Consider the following 16575-nt stretch of genomic DNA (forward strand, 5'->3'; position numbering starts at 1 on the left):
AGACAAAGTAAATCTTGTGCTAGAGAATCCAACTCAGCTTTCTGATGCGAGATTAATTTTAATTAAAATGTTGACAGTATTGAAAGTCTGTTGTTTGAATTTTTTTCTTATCCCCAGTGAAAAGGAGTTCACTGGCTTCTAAAACTTTAAAGAGACAGTTCTCTTTAGGTCAAGTGTTATTGTGATGAGAACTAAAGGAGATGGAGAATATTTTAGTACTCACATTCACAGCATAAGTCAACTAAGGATAATTGCGGTCTTTTATTTCTGTGGGTCTTTCTTCACATGCTCATGTGAGCAGTGGAAGTACTTGTGTGTAGGAGGAGGAATATTTATGATGGAAAAATATGATAAATCTAAGGCATATCAGTTCTTTTTTTAGTGTAGATAGCAGAGGAAGCTTCACTACGTTCATTTGATCGTCTCATTTGTAGAGTCTTTCTGGCAGATTCATTAAAGTATAATAAGAATAAAAAAGGAAAGGTTGCAGTCCTCATCATAACACCACTCTAATAACAACTGCTAGGGAATTGGGCTTATTTCTCATTCATTTCAATAAAAATATGGTGGGTATGTCAAAGTACATCAGTTATGTTGGGTATTGATTTCTTCTGCTGTCTTTTCAGCTTGCTGTTTTCAACTTCGCCTATGCTACTGATATAACTCAGTTTCGACAGCTCCACCTAGACGACATCCGCAGGTCTTTCTTCTTTGTATCCTTTTGTTGGTTGCTGTGTTCCAAGGAAAAGATGGGTTTGTTTCAATCGGTCAAAAACTGTAGCCTGGTAGTGGTTGGAAACAGAAAATAATGAAGATTATTTCTCTGATGTTGCTCAAAAGACAACGGTCTTGTACATTGCTTTTTGATGCAGCAGCAAAACAAACAAACAAAACTGTAATAAGCTGTGCTTTTTTGAAATCCATCTTCCTGGCCACTTCGTAAAGTTTGGCCTCTTATAAAATCATAGAATCATTAAGGCTGGAAAAGATGACTATTACAGTTGAGTTAACCTTTATTCTAAGGACACTGGTTCTCAACTTTGGATGTGTTTTATTACATTTTGGCTGCAGGGAATTCATTCAGCCTTGATAAATTAATTGGAAAAAGTGATATTAAAATTACTCTTGTTTTGTCACTTTTAGAGTATGACAGTGTATTAGGAAGAAACTGTTAAGAGGTGGACATTGGCCATGTCCAATCAGAGGAGATGAGAAGAAGAGCTCCTGCAGACTTCTAACAAAACATGTTGCCAGAGTCTGGACTAGATGTGTGATACACTTAATTTTCTCTGCTAGAAGAGATTTATGCTTGAGGGGAAGGGTTGCTTGTTTATTAGCATTGCAGTTATTTTGCATTACTGTAACTGCAACTGCTGATGATATAGATATATAGATTGTTTTCAATACTCTAAAAACTTAATATTATTAGTTTTTCTCTTTTGTTGTGGAACTGCAGTTCAGTGAAAGCAATTTGGCAGAAAGGGTGATGAGTATGCAAGTGGGAGAGCCTGGGATGAGTCAGACTGGAATATACAGGTTTCTATCACAGGTGAGTTGTCACAGATGGGGGAGTTAGGAAGGAGCTGCCTCAATACTACTTCCAGCAAAAACAGGCTTTATAGTTTGTAGAATAACCAAATCTGATAGAGTGGATCAGAATTGCAGTCTGTGTTGTTGATTTGATTAAATTTGGGAATCTGCAGAAGCAGAAGTGAGATGATCAAATCATTAAAAAGGCAGTTCAGTGCTAAAGAAGGTGGTAAGACAACATGCTAGATGTTGAACGTGTGTTCTCTATCCAGTAAAACTGAAGAACAGCTTATCAGACCTTGCAGTGAGTTCATCTATTTCATTTGTTACTTTGCTGGATTTCATACAAAAAAATAAGCTTGTAGTGAAACTATTGCTGTCAGATCCTAAAATTAGCCAACCCCCCCGCCCCAAAAAATGATTGTTTTTTAAAACTTCAGTATACCACCTCATAGTATCAAACACTTAAATATAGTACTATAATCTCATCTTACATGAAAAAACTTAAATGTATTCTGTTCAGGTCTTGAAAAAAAATACATAATTTGCAGTTTCCTTTGCAGAGATAAGGTATGATACATTCTAGCTCAAAAGGCATGGATGTTTGTTTTAAATTTAGATATGTACAATAATTAGAAATAGTGTTGTTAGAGGCCTTTTGTATTAGAACAATCATGTTGCATCTGCAACCCTGTGAGTTGTATGTCTTGAAAATAATCTTTCATGCTTTGTATATAGGGCCCAAAAGTCATCCTGCACTGAGAGACCTTACAGCCTTATCTTCCAGAAGAAGATTCAGATTGCATATGCTTAGCATTTTGATTAGACCTATGTGCCACTGGTATTTTTTCTGTTTTATTACAGAATTGTTGTTCTTATAAATCTCAACTGGCAGATTTGCGCTATGCTGTTAGACTGCTGTGTTACTAAACTTGAAATGATGTGATACACTTGGGAGGTATAATTTCTGTAGTTATGCTGACCTAATCTTTCAGAAATATCGTGTGCAGAATCACAACAATTCTGCTGAATAGTTGGTAGCAAGCTGTTTATGCAGAGACTTAAATGGTCTGATGCAGTTGCTGTAACAGGAGCGGAAGGACCCAGAGGGTGTTCTAGCAGCAGGAGCCATTGTCACAAACTCTCTGACTGATGAAATGAGAAAAAAAAAAAGAAAAGAAAAGGAAAAAAAAAAAAAAGAAATAAAAGGCAGTTAAAACCATTCTTTGACCAAAGAGATGTGAGTCATAATATAGGCCCCGATGAGCTTAGAAGGTAGAAAAATCTTTAATGGGCTGCTATAGCAGCAATCATATCTAGATGAACAAGGTAGGTTGGTAAAACTTCTAGCTATACTGATTGTGTAAGAGTTGTCCTACCTCCCTCGAGTACAGTGGGAGTCTGATGTTGCAATGGATAGGCTCAGCATAACCTTTGGATGACAAAGCTGTGGGAGGGATAGCAACCTTTAGTCTTACTTCATGGCCAACTGCCTCTTCCACATTTGATTCCTCAATAAAGTCATCTATTTAGTTTGGTGATGCAAAATGTCAGCAAAAACGTGTGCTTGTTTGTGTCCAGGTATGCTCCTATCTTGCTGGGGAGCTCAAAAAAACAAGCTGCCAAGTTTCTGGCAGGGACTTTAAGACAGCCACTAAAACGTTACACATGGAATTTCTGTCAGTAAAATTTGACACAATCATATCTGAAATCTTGGGTAGAGCTAGACAATGCTTTGATTGTCTTCATGCAACGTAAAACTGTAATAGTGGGTCTGCTTCTTGGAGTTTCATGACAGGATTTGGGAAGTAGATTGGAATGAAGAGGAAAATGCTTCGGTTTATTGCAACTGTTTCTACGGTGTGTTTTCCTTAAATCCATCTAGGTTTTCTTCATAGTGACAGCCTTTTTTGGCACTGGAAACATAGCTTCTGTGAACAGGTAAATATTATTCATTTATTTGAGATAACAGTAGCCTACAAAAATTCGTCCTACAGTTGACATACCAAATATAAATTTCATCAGCAGAATTAGGGCAGCAGAATTAAATCAATATTTGGTGATAATGTTGATAACAAACGATATTGTTTCTACTCTCTGTAACCTGTTCCCTAAGAGCTGACACTGGTTATGAGGTCATCTCAATTTCCATTACGTAGAAAGGAGCGGAGGGAACTCAGTGGCTCATCATGGCATCGCTCTCCAGAAGACACCAGCAGAGAAAATTGTAGAGAAAGAAAAGTGAAGTGTAAACAGTCCTTGTTAATTCAATATTTGAGCAAGAGAAGAGAAGTCTGGAAACCTTGTTTAAAAATGTGTATACACAGGATTAACTAAATGCTATGTTTTTAAATGCAATGCCATTTTGAGGATGCGTTGTAATGTCTTTTTCATGTTTTTCTAGTTTTGATCCTGCATCTGTCTATTGTTTCCTGACTGTGTTCAGTCCCTTTATGATGGGAGGCTTGCTTCTGTTGAAGGTTAGTAATTGTACCTTTGTGAAATTTTCTCAAAGAACTGTTTAATAAATGATGTATCACGTACGTAGTTGTTGCAAAAACATATATCTTTGTTTGAGCTTCATTAGCCTTCTCATCCATGTGTGAAGCTTTCAGCCTTTATAGTGTATCTAGAGCTAAATTCTGATTCCCAAAGGAAAGAAGCTAAACTGTATGGAAAGTATAATTTAATGGCATTAGATTGGTTTATTATATTAAAATGGAAGTTTCAAATGCTGTAAAGACCTCTAAATTATTTTTTTAAATGTAAGTTTTCCCTGTAGTATAATATCTACAGAAACACTGAGGGAATATATACTTTTTTTATTAGTTTCATCTATCTACATTACATTAAGTACGAACTTCGAGTGCTTTACTGATTAGGCTGTCATTCTTACAATGAGTACTGTTTTTAATGTGTTTTTAATATCTTAATGATCTATTAGAGACTGGATTGCACTTCTTGCTTACAGGCAAGGTATGTGAGCTCTTTTCTGATCTGCCCAAGGCAGAGATAAAGAGAAAAACAGGAAGGGAAATAGGGAATTCATGGATTTCTTTAAAATATGCAGTAGTTCATACCTCTGCCTTTCTGCTTTTTCTGTCCTTGGGAAAGCAGACTTATGTTACAGTTATACTTCAGGACACTAGTCACTGAAAATCTTCTGGATCCTAGGGAACAGCTTTTAGCCTGTAAGAATCGTGATGCTTTCACACATCTAACTTAAGGAATGCAAGTCAACTTTGGAAGGAGCAAAAGGCAACACTCATGTATTTTCTTCTTAAATTACTGAACTCTTTTCATTTGCTTTACTTGGGTTTGGACTGCAGTGTGCACTTTTCTCTTGCTGGATACATGCTATATTGTAATTTTTGTCTTGATGGCTGAGATTGACCTATTATTCTTTGCTTGTAGCTTTGCATCTGTCACGTGAGATCTTCTATCTCGACAGTGTTTTCCTCTGGCCTTGCTGAAGTATTTATCATCAGTGCTAAAAAAGGGCTAAATGAAGTGAGGATCATAAGGGTGTTTTAATTATAGTTTTCCATATTGCCTCATGGTTTATTTCACTGCAGTTCAGCTACAACCATGGGAGGGATTTTCTGTTTGTTTATTAAGCGTCTTCTTGCAGAATGTGTTTCCACCTTTTCTTGCCAATGTTTTGTTTTTCTAACATACACATTCTGTGATAATTTCAAAATCTGGATAATATTTCCACAACCTTCCAGGTTGTTTTGTAAATATGGTTATAAACCAAAATGTTGTTTGTGTTTTAAACAGGTTGTAATACCATTTGTTCTGGTATCATGTGCTTTTGAAGCTGTTCAAGTCACAACACAACTGTCATCTAAGAGGTACAGTCAGTGTTGTATTTCTGCATTAGTAAAGGTTTCAAATCTATTCTGCAAGAATTCAAAATTGTCAAATCTCAATCTCAATTTAAAAAAATAGGCTATAATGTTACTTCTACTTGTTAATGTGGATTGTATTTTTTGTTCAGTGATTTTGCAAGCTCAGGAGTTCTTTTCATGGTGATAAATGATTATAAATGGAAGTGTTTGCTCTGTCTGAAGTGATGATATTTAATATTCTTTCTTGACAGTACACAGAAGGAGCACTTTTTTCCTCATAATGTAAAAAAAAAATAAGCAGAACCTAAAGTTTGACTTTTGTTTCATATAGCAACTCTGCCAATAGTGCAATATTTTAAAAATAACCTATTTATAATGTAACCAATTCAGAGCTTTGTAGCATCGACCCCATCATGAGTAGCATTAAAAAAAAAAAAATATGGCTTAGGTTGGAAGGGACCTTAATACCTACCCAGTCCCAACCCCCTGCCATGGGCAGGGCTGCTATCCACTACATCAGGCTATCCAGAGCCCCATCTAACCTGCCCTTAAGTGTGTCCAGGGATGGGGCACCATAGCTTCTCTGGGCAGCTGTGCCACTGCCTCACTGCCCTCTGAGTAAATAATTTCCTCCTTGCTGTAGGACTAGATGACTGCCAGCTTTTTCTCCATCTCTAAAGACTTTTTAGAGAGAGTGTGAGAAGAGTAACCAACCTCTGCTCATCACGGTGCTGACATGGAGGTGGTCCTGGTCAGCCATCTGATTTTGACATTGCCTTAGTGGGATCTTGTGTGAGGTTGACTGAGGGTCTCACTTGACAGTGGCAGGGTTACTGCAGTGACTTTGTACTGCATATTCCTCAGCTAAGTTGCAGGAAGTTGCCCATGTTGACTGTGATACCCCATGCCTTTCAGTTTGTTCTCATCCCAACTGTGCCCTGCCTGTTGTCTCCTTATTATAATGCAATCCAGCACTAGGACATACATGGCAACCTTAGACCAGGACAGACTTTAGAGAAACAGCACAAGGCTCGCCATCCCACTAAACATTTCCTGCCTCAGCTGTGCATGCAGTCTGTGTGAGCTGTCCCTGGACCTCCAAAGAAGGGTATCCACCTTCCTCGCTGAGGGTGATATAGGAGCAGAGCTGCACTGAGGAACTGGGGTTGTTCAGAAGAACAGCAGCAATTTACATGTATAGGGCTCAGGCATCATAAAGGTCAGTGTTTCCCAACTTAGGAGTGCTTGTGATGCCAGAGCTATTGCAAGCTTCTGTGAAATGTCCGTGTGTGTGTGTGAGAGGTGAAATTATATAAACTTCTTAAACTGTGAGGAACACGTATATGTTTACAACTCAGAGACTGTGGCTGTACCACAGGTTGGGATTTTTGCTGGCTTTGTTTAACTGCTCAGGTAACAATAGCAAAGATACTGCCACAGTATCAGCTTGGGAAGGAGACAGAAACCACAAGATGTGCCCAGGTTCCCTGGAGGGGTTGTGCTCTGATTGTCAGTGCATCCCAGAGCCTGTACTGTGCTCTCGTTATTGCTCTTGCTGCCCCTGCTAGCTAAATTAAGCCATCACAGGCAGCAGTCTTGTTTTTGTAGTGTTATAAACGTGCCCTGAAATTAGCGTTGTCCTTCCGTTGTGAAAGGTTTCCTGCAGTTCAGAACGGCAGAAAGCAGCTTTTTGTGATTTCACTCAATTGCTCCCAAACTCCTTGTTTATAGATAAAAGAATTACCTTTTTTTTTTCTTTGCTGTTCATGGAGAATATTCTATCAGAATGTTCCTATAACTTACCTGTGAAAGCAGCCCTCTAGCTGAGCGCTTCCTAGACACTGCAAGATTGCAGCATCCGATCTGAGCCATAGGTGAGAGGAAAGAGGCCTTTCAGTGAGATGCAGTAGGTTTGTAGTGTGCTCGTTCACTGATGAAACACAGCTGATTTAGGCAATAGCAGAACCCCTTTTTTATCAGAAGACAATGGTGTGGGTGTTCCCCTGTACAGGCTCTTTCAGTGCTGCAGCAGGACATTTCCTCCCTAAAAAGGCTTCATGGATTTATGATGATACTACTGACAAATTAGCTGTATTATACTTAAAGACTTTTCTGCTAATGGGTCAGCTTCTTGCTACATTGCTTCAGTGTCATTAACTAGAAACTAGTTTTAACCAGTTATAGTAATTGCTTTCATGCAATTTAGGATTTACATAGTTTAATGAAAAGAACATTAGGTTAATGGGGAAAAAAATAGCTCTACGTGCTCCCTTCTGGTTTGTTTTATTGGCTGCAGTCTACTTCCCAGAAGTAACCTGCTGCCTGACAGGCTCTCAGGAGTCTGGGAGCATGCCACCAAAACACTGTGCCTTGCTTGAAGAGCTTATGGGAGCCCAGAGGTCTGAAAAGGAGGCATGCACTTTGTTCAGCAGGGAGGATGCCAGAGTATGACCAATCAGCTCAGTTATCTCCCTATCCAAAAGTTTTATTCACTCTTGAATCCATCCTCAAGCTTCTAAATCAACTTTATTTGGCTTAGCTGGCGCATGAGCTCCCAGTGTCAGGAATGGACGGGCGCTGCTTCCAACATGCTCTTATTCTCTGCTAAATGACTCGTGTTAGGTTTCTCTGTTGCAAAATTGAAACTGCTAATGTGAAATGTCTGTTTCAAGCAGGGTGGGATTACAAATACCCAATGTTCTAGTCGTGTATTTTAATAGTTCTCTAATAAATGCAAAAGTAGCTGAGTGGTTGAAAAGCAAGCACAAGAAATTGTATCTTATTTTAATTTCTTTGTGAGGATTTTAGTAAGCTTTGCAATGTCTGAGGCCGTATATGTTGGATCATAGTCTGGTTCTTTTTTTTTCTTTGCAGCCTTTTCCTCATTGTTCTTGTGATTTCAGACATTATGGCTTTGGTAAGTTGTTGTTGCACATTCTCTTTAAATAAGATGGAGCCGAGGGGGCTCTACTAACTCCATGTAGAGATCTGGATTTTTTTCAGACTTCTGAGTTTTTGCAGCTAGGGCAATGAATTGAAATCCTAGCATAATTTAGAGATAACACTCCTGCAGTCACCACTCTTTGAATTTCATGTAATTAAAGCTTCTCAAGAAATAATGCTCTTATAATAGCAAGAGACAAAAATGAAGCAACAACTTAATCTGAGTTTTTCATGTGCTTTCCAATCAAATTCTTAGGCAATGCTTAAATGAATTTTAGCTTTGTGGCAGGCTTAATTTTTCAGGAATGTGAGCCTTCTCCTCACGGCCCTCCACTTTTCCTTGGAAAAAGAGACACAAAGGAAAATGTGTTACACATCATTTTCGTTGTTAATGTTGCCAGAATCTGGGGGATCTGCAACATCTGAGAAAATAAACTCTTAAGCAGCGAAATCTTCAGACATTTTGTGTCCACAATCAAAGCTAGTTGAAACAACCCAAATCTGAACAATAATAACCCAATATAGTTTTCACAGATTAAAAGTGCATTTTGAAGTTCTCCTTTAACTCTCTTCAATTTAGCAAGTAGCACCCCTTAATATCTTGACCCATGAGTTCCACTTTTTCTTCAGTTCTCTCCCCAGTCACACTGGAAAGGGGTGGGGGGCAAGTGAGCAAATGACTGTGTGGTGCTTAGCCACCTGCTGGGTTAAACCACAACAGTATCATCAAATCAGCAGAAATCATTTAAGAGTAGCAGGTAGAACTCACGTTTTCTCTTCATATATGCTGGTTGAGTTTAGCCACTTTGGTAAGTATTCCAGATATGATATCATTGTAAATTGCAGTTTACAATATCGTGTGATCTACAGATCTTACCTTATAGGAAGAGCAGCAAATACAAAACCAAATGACTGATTTGACTGTAGAGTAAGAAATTGAGAAGGTGTAGTTTTGCTTCATTCCAAGCAAGTCTTTTTACTTAACTGATTTTTGACAACTTTTGTAGGAAAAGGATTAAAACATTAGTAAATCACACTCAGTGTTTCACTAATAGAATCAGTCTAAAATGAAAAGAGGAGTACAGACGTGTGGAGTAGTGGTGTGTAGCAAGCCCCACTATCTCATACCCCATGTATTCTTCTATTTTGACTTAAAGATTTTTAAACAAGTAGTAAGTATATAGTTGGTGTACAAAGAAAGTCTGACCAAAGAGGTGTGATATGCAGGAACTGTGTGTATATGAAGAAGTGGAAAAACATTGGTTTCTGGTCTTGAATCTTCAAAGTGTTTCATGTGACCATAAGCTAGAATTCACTAATAGTTTAGTTCTGTCTTTTCCTGACTTTATTGCCATTTTGCAGATGAGAAACTGTTGGAGTTGCAACATTTATGGCAGATTTCTATGAAAACAATATATACTTTTTTTGATACTAGTTGTTATTTGGGATCCTGTTATTTTAAGCAACAAGGTGGACTGACTTACTGGAAAGGTTATCTGGTGGTAATCTCTGCTTCTTGCAAACAGTGAGAGAACTTGGTCCATCTTTAGCTGCTCACATTTGATACCGTGTTAAGTCTGTTTCTGGCTCTTTCTATTTTTCTATTTGGTCCACATGAGCATTCCTGGAAAGGTCCTGCCCTTGTTCTACTTGAATGAGAAACTTGGAGTAAACAACCTGAAAACACTGGTTTTGAGTTTGTTTCAAATTGTGCACTGTTGATGTTCTAATGAAAGTTGTTTTATTTCCTAGCACTTTTTCTTTTTGGTTAAAGATTATGGAAGCTGGCTTGACATAGGAACAAGGTACAGTATTTTTTGCTTCTGTTGCATTTTGAGAAGGCTCAGAGGTTAATATTGTTGTTTATCTACTCGAACTCTTTGTAATTTTTTCCAATTACTCTCCTTAATCAAACGCTTCAGTGATGATCCCTGTACTTAAAACACGTGCACACGTGTGAGTGTATCACACGTATACCCACGTATGCATGTAGATATATCCCCAGCTAAAACTTGTGTCTTAAAATCTGCGCCAGAGCAACGTGGAACAGGCAGTTAATCTAGCATGGACAAAAGTCCTGTTAGCAGTATTTGTTTTATTCCTAAAGAACAATAATTACACAAAAATATCTTAATTACTGATTTCCACTGTAATTAATTTTAATTACTGTTAAAACTGTAATTTATCAAAGTTGTTAATTATCTTAAATCTGGTTAAACTTCCATATAAGATCCACCATGAATTAGTGAACATTTTGCAAGTGTGTTGGTGGGTACCAGTGCTTCAATTAATCCTACCCTCAGCTCAGGGAGAATAAATCTGTAGCATTTAGATATACAAATCACAGTTATAGCAAGTGAATGCATTCTGAATAGCAAAGTCCTACAGCATACGTCATCAGGTAGGTTTTCAACCATGCATTCTTATTTGTGAGTTGCCCAGAAATAACAAACAGATTTCAGACTTACCTTCCCTAAGTTATGGGAATAGATTATATTCTGTAATAAGTTTAGAAGGGAATATGTACAGAATCATCTAGCCAATCTGGTAATTTGAAAATGTAATTCAAAGAGAAGTTGAATATTGATTCATTATTAATACTCTGTTTGGTCTGTGTTTACCCTGTGCTTTGCTGAGCCCTATGCTTCCTCAGGCACATGCATGCATATGCAAACATGCATCCACACATTCCAAAAGGAAACAGGCAGAAACTGAAATTCCTGCTTATATGTTTTGAAAATTCCTAATGGGAGGAGGTTGAGTTAGATTGAATAATGGAAACAGTGCTTTAACATCATCACACTTCCTTCTTGCTGTCAGTTTGTGGTAAGGCAGTTGGCCTCATCCTTTGGCTGAATTCCTGTGTAGTTTAATAAGGACATTAAAGACCTCAGAAGAGCTCTGCTTAGCTGAGCAAGAAGCTTTTCTAATTGGGAGCTGACAAACAAAAACAAAAGAAAGTCACAAGTAACCAAAAACTTTGTTTCTGATGTACAGTCTTCATAGCACAGCGATTTACACCTGGGATAGATTGTTGGATCTGTTTCAGCTGGAGGTACGCTTTGTTCCTGAGAGCTCAGGGGAGCCTATTACATACATATGTATTTCTGCCTCTCAATGTGTGTTTGAGCACTGAAGAAAGCATTGGAAGAATTCTTTTGAAAAAGTGTTTGTGATTAATTTTTAATGTGGTAATGCACAATGCTCTGGCAGCTTTAAATTTGTCATTAATTCACTTTTGAGTGCTTGACTTCACAACCTGCATTATTACACTGTAGTCTCTTTATGTATATTGTGTGTGAACGTAAGTTAAAGCTGACTTGGCTGCATTAGAAAAAAGGTGAAGCTTTAGGCAGAGCTGAAGGAGTTTATTCTCTTCCCTAGCATGAGCAGTGTTCTGACCCCTGAACCTGAGCAGATTTGTCAACATGTGATCCTCAAGCTTTGCAAAATCAGCGGGCAACAGCAGAAGATTCTTTTTTGTTTATTCCTGAAAAATGAGCTTCGTGGGGTTTTGGGCAGTTCCCAAAATCAGTGGGAGAGAGATACTAACATGGCTCTTTCCTGTCCTCTTCTTACAGCCCCTGTGACAGCTCTGTGGCTTTCCTCTTGCAGCGTTGTCTGTTGTTGCTTTGACAGCAAGGTCTGAAAATATCCCCTCACAGCTGACATTTTAGATGTTGCCAAAATTTTCCTGAGAAGACTCGGTCAGTTAAGGAAATGGTGGTTGTTGTTTTTTTTTTTTCCAGCCATTTCTATCTCAGCAAAACCTGTGCAGAATTTCATAGAACAAAGAATAGGAGCACCCTTAGGGACAGCTCTTGACAGCTTTTTCTTTTCCATTTTCTTTTCCTTTTTTTTTCTCTCGTGGCACTGACAGGGGGGATACAGCTTTCAGGTTCATTTTATATTACTACTTTACGAGATCATTGAAATCAGAGTGGAAAAGCAGCAATTTAGTCGCCTAGTGAATAGCAAGAGATTAGTTCCTTTGAAGTTCTTTGAAATGCTGTATATCTTGCATTTGGAAAGTTTCTGATGTGTATTTCCACTTTTGTGTGTGTGTGTGTGTGTGTGTGTGTGTGTGATGATGGAGTTCTCTGAATTTTCTAATTGCCACACCTCAGAATTTTTGAATGTACTCTCAGTAAGAATATGCACGTTCAGTAGGAAATGCTCATTAGGTAATACCTGGCTTTTTCAGTAGCAGCGCTCGCTATTTTCATATGTAAAATCTGATTTTAAAAAGCTCAGGGAAAAAAAAAAAAGACTTTCATTGTTATTTTATGATGGTGTTTTGTTTCCTAGGGGATCTCTCTTATTGTTTGAAAGTAGTTTTTGCTTGCTTAACTGATACATTTTCGTCTTTTAATTTCACTCCTGGCTGTTGCATCTCAGTCTACCATGGCTCATATCTGCCTTAACAACATCTTTATTCTTCCAGTTGAATATACCATACCTTTTAAGTATTGTCTGTCAATAGCAAGAGATTTTTACTTTTCCCTTTCAGATCATTAATGAAATGCTGCACAACAATACACCTAACATACTGTCCTGTAGTACCACATTTAGCAAATCACAAACGTGCCGTTGATTTCCTCTTCTCAGGAAGTTATGAATTACCATAATTATTTATGGCTTCCTAGAAAGTGTTCAAGCCCCTCTGCTTAATGGTGGTTCTAAAATCAGCGCGGACTCATTTTTCAGAGAGATTTTTATTGTTTAGAAGTAAGAACCAGGGTACAATCTTGCAGTGAATGTAGAATTGGTAGCAGTTGGTTATGCAAGCTTCTGAGATCTGCTAACCTTACCCTGTACCTGTACATTTTGAGGTAACCCTAACTTGTACCATAAGCTGTACAAGAACCCACTGTTACATTTCACAGATACAATAATGCAGTCTTCCCAATACTTTTGATTTATTTGTATTTAGTACATGGTCATGGGAAGTGTCTGACAGATTCTTATATTGTTGAATAACAGATCAATGGAATAGATAGCTTTTCAGCTTCTTTGCCACCAAAATAGATTCCTCTATGGCTTAAAAATTGTTTTTATCTATCTGGCTCTAAAAATTGAGATATGTAGCCTTTAAAACATACTATAGCTGCATAGTATGTGCAATTTGTAGATAGCTGTTTAAACAGATGGTAAAGATAAACCCTTGAAACTTCTTTATGTGACAGTATTATATAGTTTCTTCCAGACATATACTGTACTACTTTCCCAATCTTTTTATATCAGTTGCTGGAAGATACAGAGATAAATACAATCTGAACTGCTCTTCTGCAGTTTCAAAGGTCAGTGTACATAAAGCTTCTAGATAAAGCATAGATCAGGCAGTTTATGTTTTAGCATAGTAGAAACAGCTACAGTTTTGTGATAGGTGTGTTCTAGGTCTGATTATTAAAACAAAGGTCTTGGGTCTAGGAGGAAAATAGTGTTTACCAACAATCTCTAAAATGAGGCAGTGGCACAGCTGCCCAGAGAAGCTGTGGTGCCCCATTCCTAGAGGTGCTCAGGGCAAGGTTGGATGGGGCTCTTGGCAGCCTGAGCTCATGGTGGCAGCCTTGCCCACAGCACCAAGTTGGGACTGGTGGGCTTTAAGGTCCCCTTCAACCCAAGCATTTAATGAAAGCAACACATAATTTAAAGATGAAGTCCTCAGACTCTTCTGGAAAGAGCCCAACCCAGTCCTCGTTTGAGTTACTTTGTTCTACTTGTTTTAATTCAGTCCCAAGTAAACTGTCTTCCCAGTTTTCAGTCGAGTCTGCCATCATAGAAGTTAGCCTAACCTGAGAGAAGGGGCATAGTTTGATGCAAGATTATTTTTGCTCCTTTTCTAGTGATATTTGATTCTTCTTTTCTTGGATTAGCACATCGTACCAATATACACTGTCACAAGCAAAACCAAGAGGGGGTACTACCTCATGTATTTCCTTTCTGCTTACTTGTGACTAAAATAGGCCTGTGGGATACCAGATTTTCCTAGCATTAGTGTTGCCTGCTCACCTTGAATCATATGTAGAGCAGTCACCTTTCTGCTGAGTAGTGCTGCCTTACCTTACTTAGTCCATGTTCCCCCACACCAGTTACTGTTTCTTTTACCATTCCCTGTCCCTTCCCATTTTGTCCTTCACAACAATTGCCCAGGCTGTAGCCCTACTGTGCTTGATATATTCCCTTCCTCCACATGGGTCAAACTTGAAGGAGCCTAGAATCATACTGCTTTTTGTTAGCTCAGATTTGATTTCTGATGAAGGAAGTTCTTTTTGAGAATTTCCTGTTTCACTGTAATTACAGATCCAGACTCTGTGTTGTCCAGGGATTGAGTTTTCCGTGCTGCTGTTGTGTTATGTACCTGTAAGAGTCTTGCTTTGTTTGTTTGTTTAATTACAGCATTACCCCAGCCTGAGAACTAATTTGCCAAACAGGGCTGCCTGCAGGCACTGCAGTACAAGTTGCTGATAGCCCCAGAGATGCTGGCTGTTTGCAATTACATGACAAGTCAACTGAAATTGCTTTTAATTGTGCTCTGTGGCATAATATATACATTTTTCTTTACTCTGAATGTCTGATATTTTGACGAAGGGGTGTAGTTATTCAACCTTGTGCAGTATAGCAAGAGAAAGATGTGTGTGGCACTCTGTTCTTTATAAAAGCCTGAAGGACCTGTCCATGATAGATAGATAGCTAAGCGGAGTTTGCAGAGGCTTTTTACTTTGAGAAAACCCCTCTCTGTCCCTGCAAATAATTGATGAGCACCCACATCTGGTAAAGCTTCTTAATGGGCAGAGGGGAAATCAGATGTCTGTGTAAGTACTGTGCTGATGGCAGCAAGTCCTCAGCAACAGCCTATCCTCTGATGGCCGTCTCAGGGTGCCTGTAGGAATAAAAGCAGGGCCCTCATTTGACTTAAGATTTTCAGATTTCACATTTTCAAGCTAGAATATAAGTACTGTTTTTACCTATGTGGAAAACTGAAATTTTGGTGACACGTGAATAGAAAAGCTGAGGTGTTAACAGGAGTGCATCATATATTAAACCACGCAGCTGTTCATCAGAGTGGCTGTTCCCTTAATACTATGCAAGTTTCTGTACCTGTAGTGCTTGTACAGTTCCCCAGGGCACATTACACCGTGAAAACAACTGCAGTGAGGATTTGACTTTGTTGGCAGCATTATGTCCTTTCCCACAGAGCACTGAAACTCAGAGTCTGCAGCACACCCAGGTGAACTTCCAAGGGCTGTTCTGGAGGGAGTTGTGCAATCACACAACACGTGGACAATCACAAATGTATTGTGAGTTGCGAAGTCCAAAGTGCACCAACTAGCTGAAAGCATGTGTTCAATTTTGTGCTCTTGCTGTGTGATTTTGTATATTCCCAAAGAACAGAGTGGGAGTTGGGCTCTTGTAGCTGTGCTGCTCTGCTTAGCTAGACCTAGAGATGGAGATGTTTATAGGAAAGGGATGTAGGAAAGATGGCTACTGTCTGACAATTTAAATCTTTGTTCACAGCAGGGAATATTGTCAGTTGCACTGCGTACAGGTGAGAGCTGACACAGATGCAAGCTGCAGGGTGTTGGGATGGATTGTGCTTGCTGAGTTGTGGGCATATTTGTGCTGATGGATTTTTGTGACTGATTACTTAAATGTATGTATTTTGAGCAAGGTATTTGCGAGAAGATTATCATCGGACTCAACAGAAACAGAAGAATCTTATAGCATGAGCTGAGTTACTGTCAGCATTCTCCACCACTTTGTGCAGACCAGTTCCTTTGGTTGCCTGTATCCTGGCTGCAGAAGAGCTCCTGCTCATTAGTGAACTTTTGGATTACTTTTATTCTCTCATGCTGGTTAGTAGCCAAGCTTTGTTAAGAGCCAGTGCTTCTCTGCTTCACGGAACTAAATTACGCTACACTAGTGCCAAGATTGTCACAATCTTGGGGTCGTGAGGATTGATAGCATCAGTTATGAGCTTTACTGCTCTTCTGTGGCTAAACTGTCAAACAGAATGAGTCCTCAGGCAGAAATTCCAGATCATTAAACCTGCAAGTACTCTTTGCAATCCTTTTTTCTAAATAAACTCAGGCTTCGTCAAGTCTGAAGTTACTCTACTCATCCTAAGGAACCATCTGCTTTGAAATAGTGGAGACATCAATACCTCTCATGTCAGAGTGCCCAGTATCTTCAGTAGTCCTAGGAATAAACAAACATCGACACTAGTGGCTCTGGATGCTCTGATGCAGAT

General features: G+C 38.8%; 1 protein-coding gene across 7 annotated transcripts in view; it reads left to right on the forward strand.

Annotated features, from left to right (window-relative positions):
- Positions 1-16575, forward strand: part of PIGN (phosphatidylinositol glycan anchor biosynthesis class N) — a 145159-nt gene that overhangs the window by 82686 nt on the left and 45898 nt on the right. For 6 of the 7 annotated variants that reach the window (XM_025147682.3, XM_046937827.1, XM_004939696.5 and 3 more), the window contains 6 exons: positions 627-713; positions 3416-3471; positions 3935-4010; positions 5311-5384; positions 8256-8298; positions 10077-10129. In XM_025147682.3, coding sequence (XP_025003450.2) covers positions 627-713; positions 3416-3471; positions 3935-4010; positions 5311-5384; positions 8256-8298; positions 10077-10129 — 389 coding nt within the window. The remainder of the gene's footprint in view (positions 1-626; positions 714-3415; positions 3472-3934; positions 4011-5310; positions 5385-8255; positions 8299-10076; positions 10130-16575) is intronic. The other variant, XM_004939694.4, reaches the window with a different exon arrangement.

The sequence above is a fragment of the Gallus gallus genome, chromosome 2, assembly GCF_016699485.2.
Source record: "Gallus gallus isolate bGalGal1 chromosome 2, bGalGal1.mat.broiler.GRCg7b, whole genome shotgun sequence".
NCBI lineage: Eukaryota > Metazoa > Chordata > Aves > Galliformes > Phasianidae > Gallus > Gallus gallus.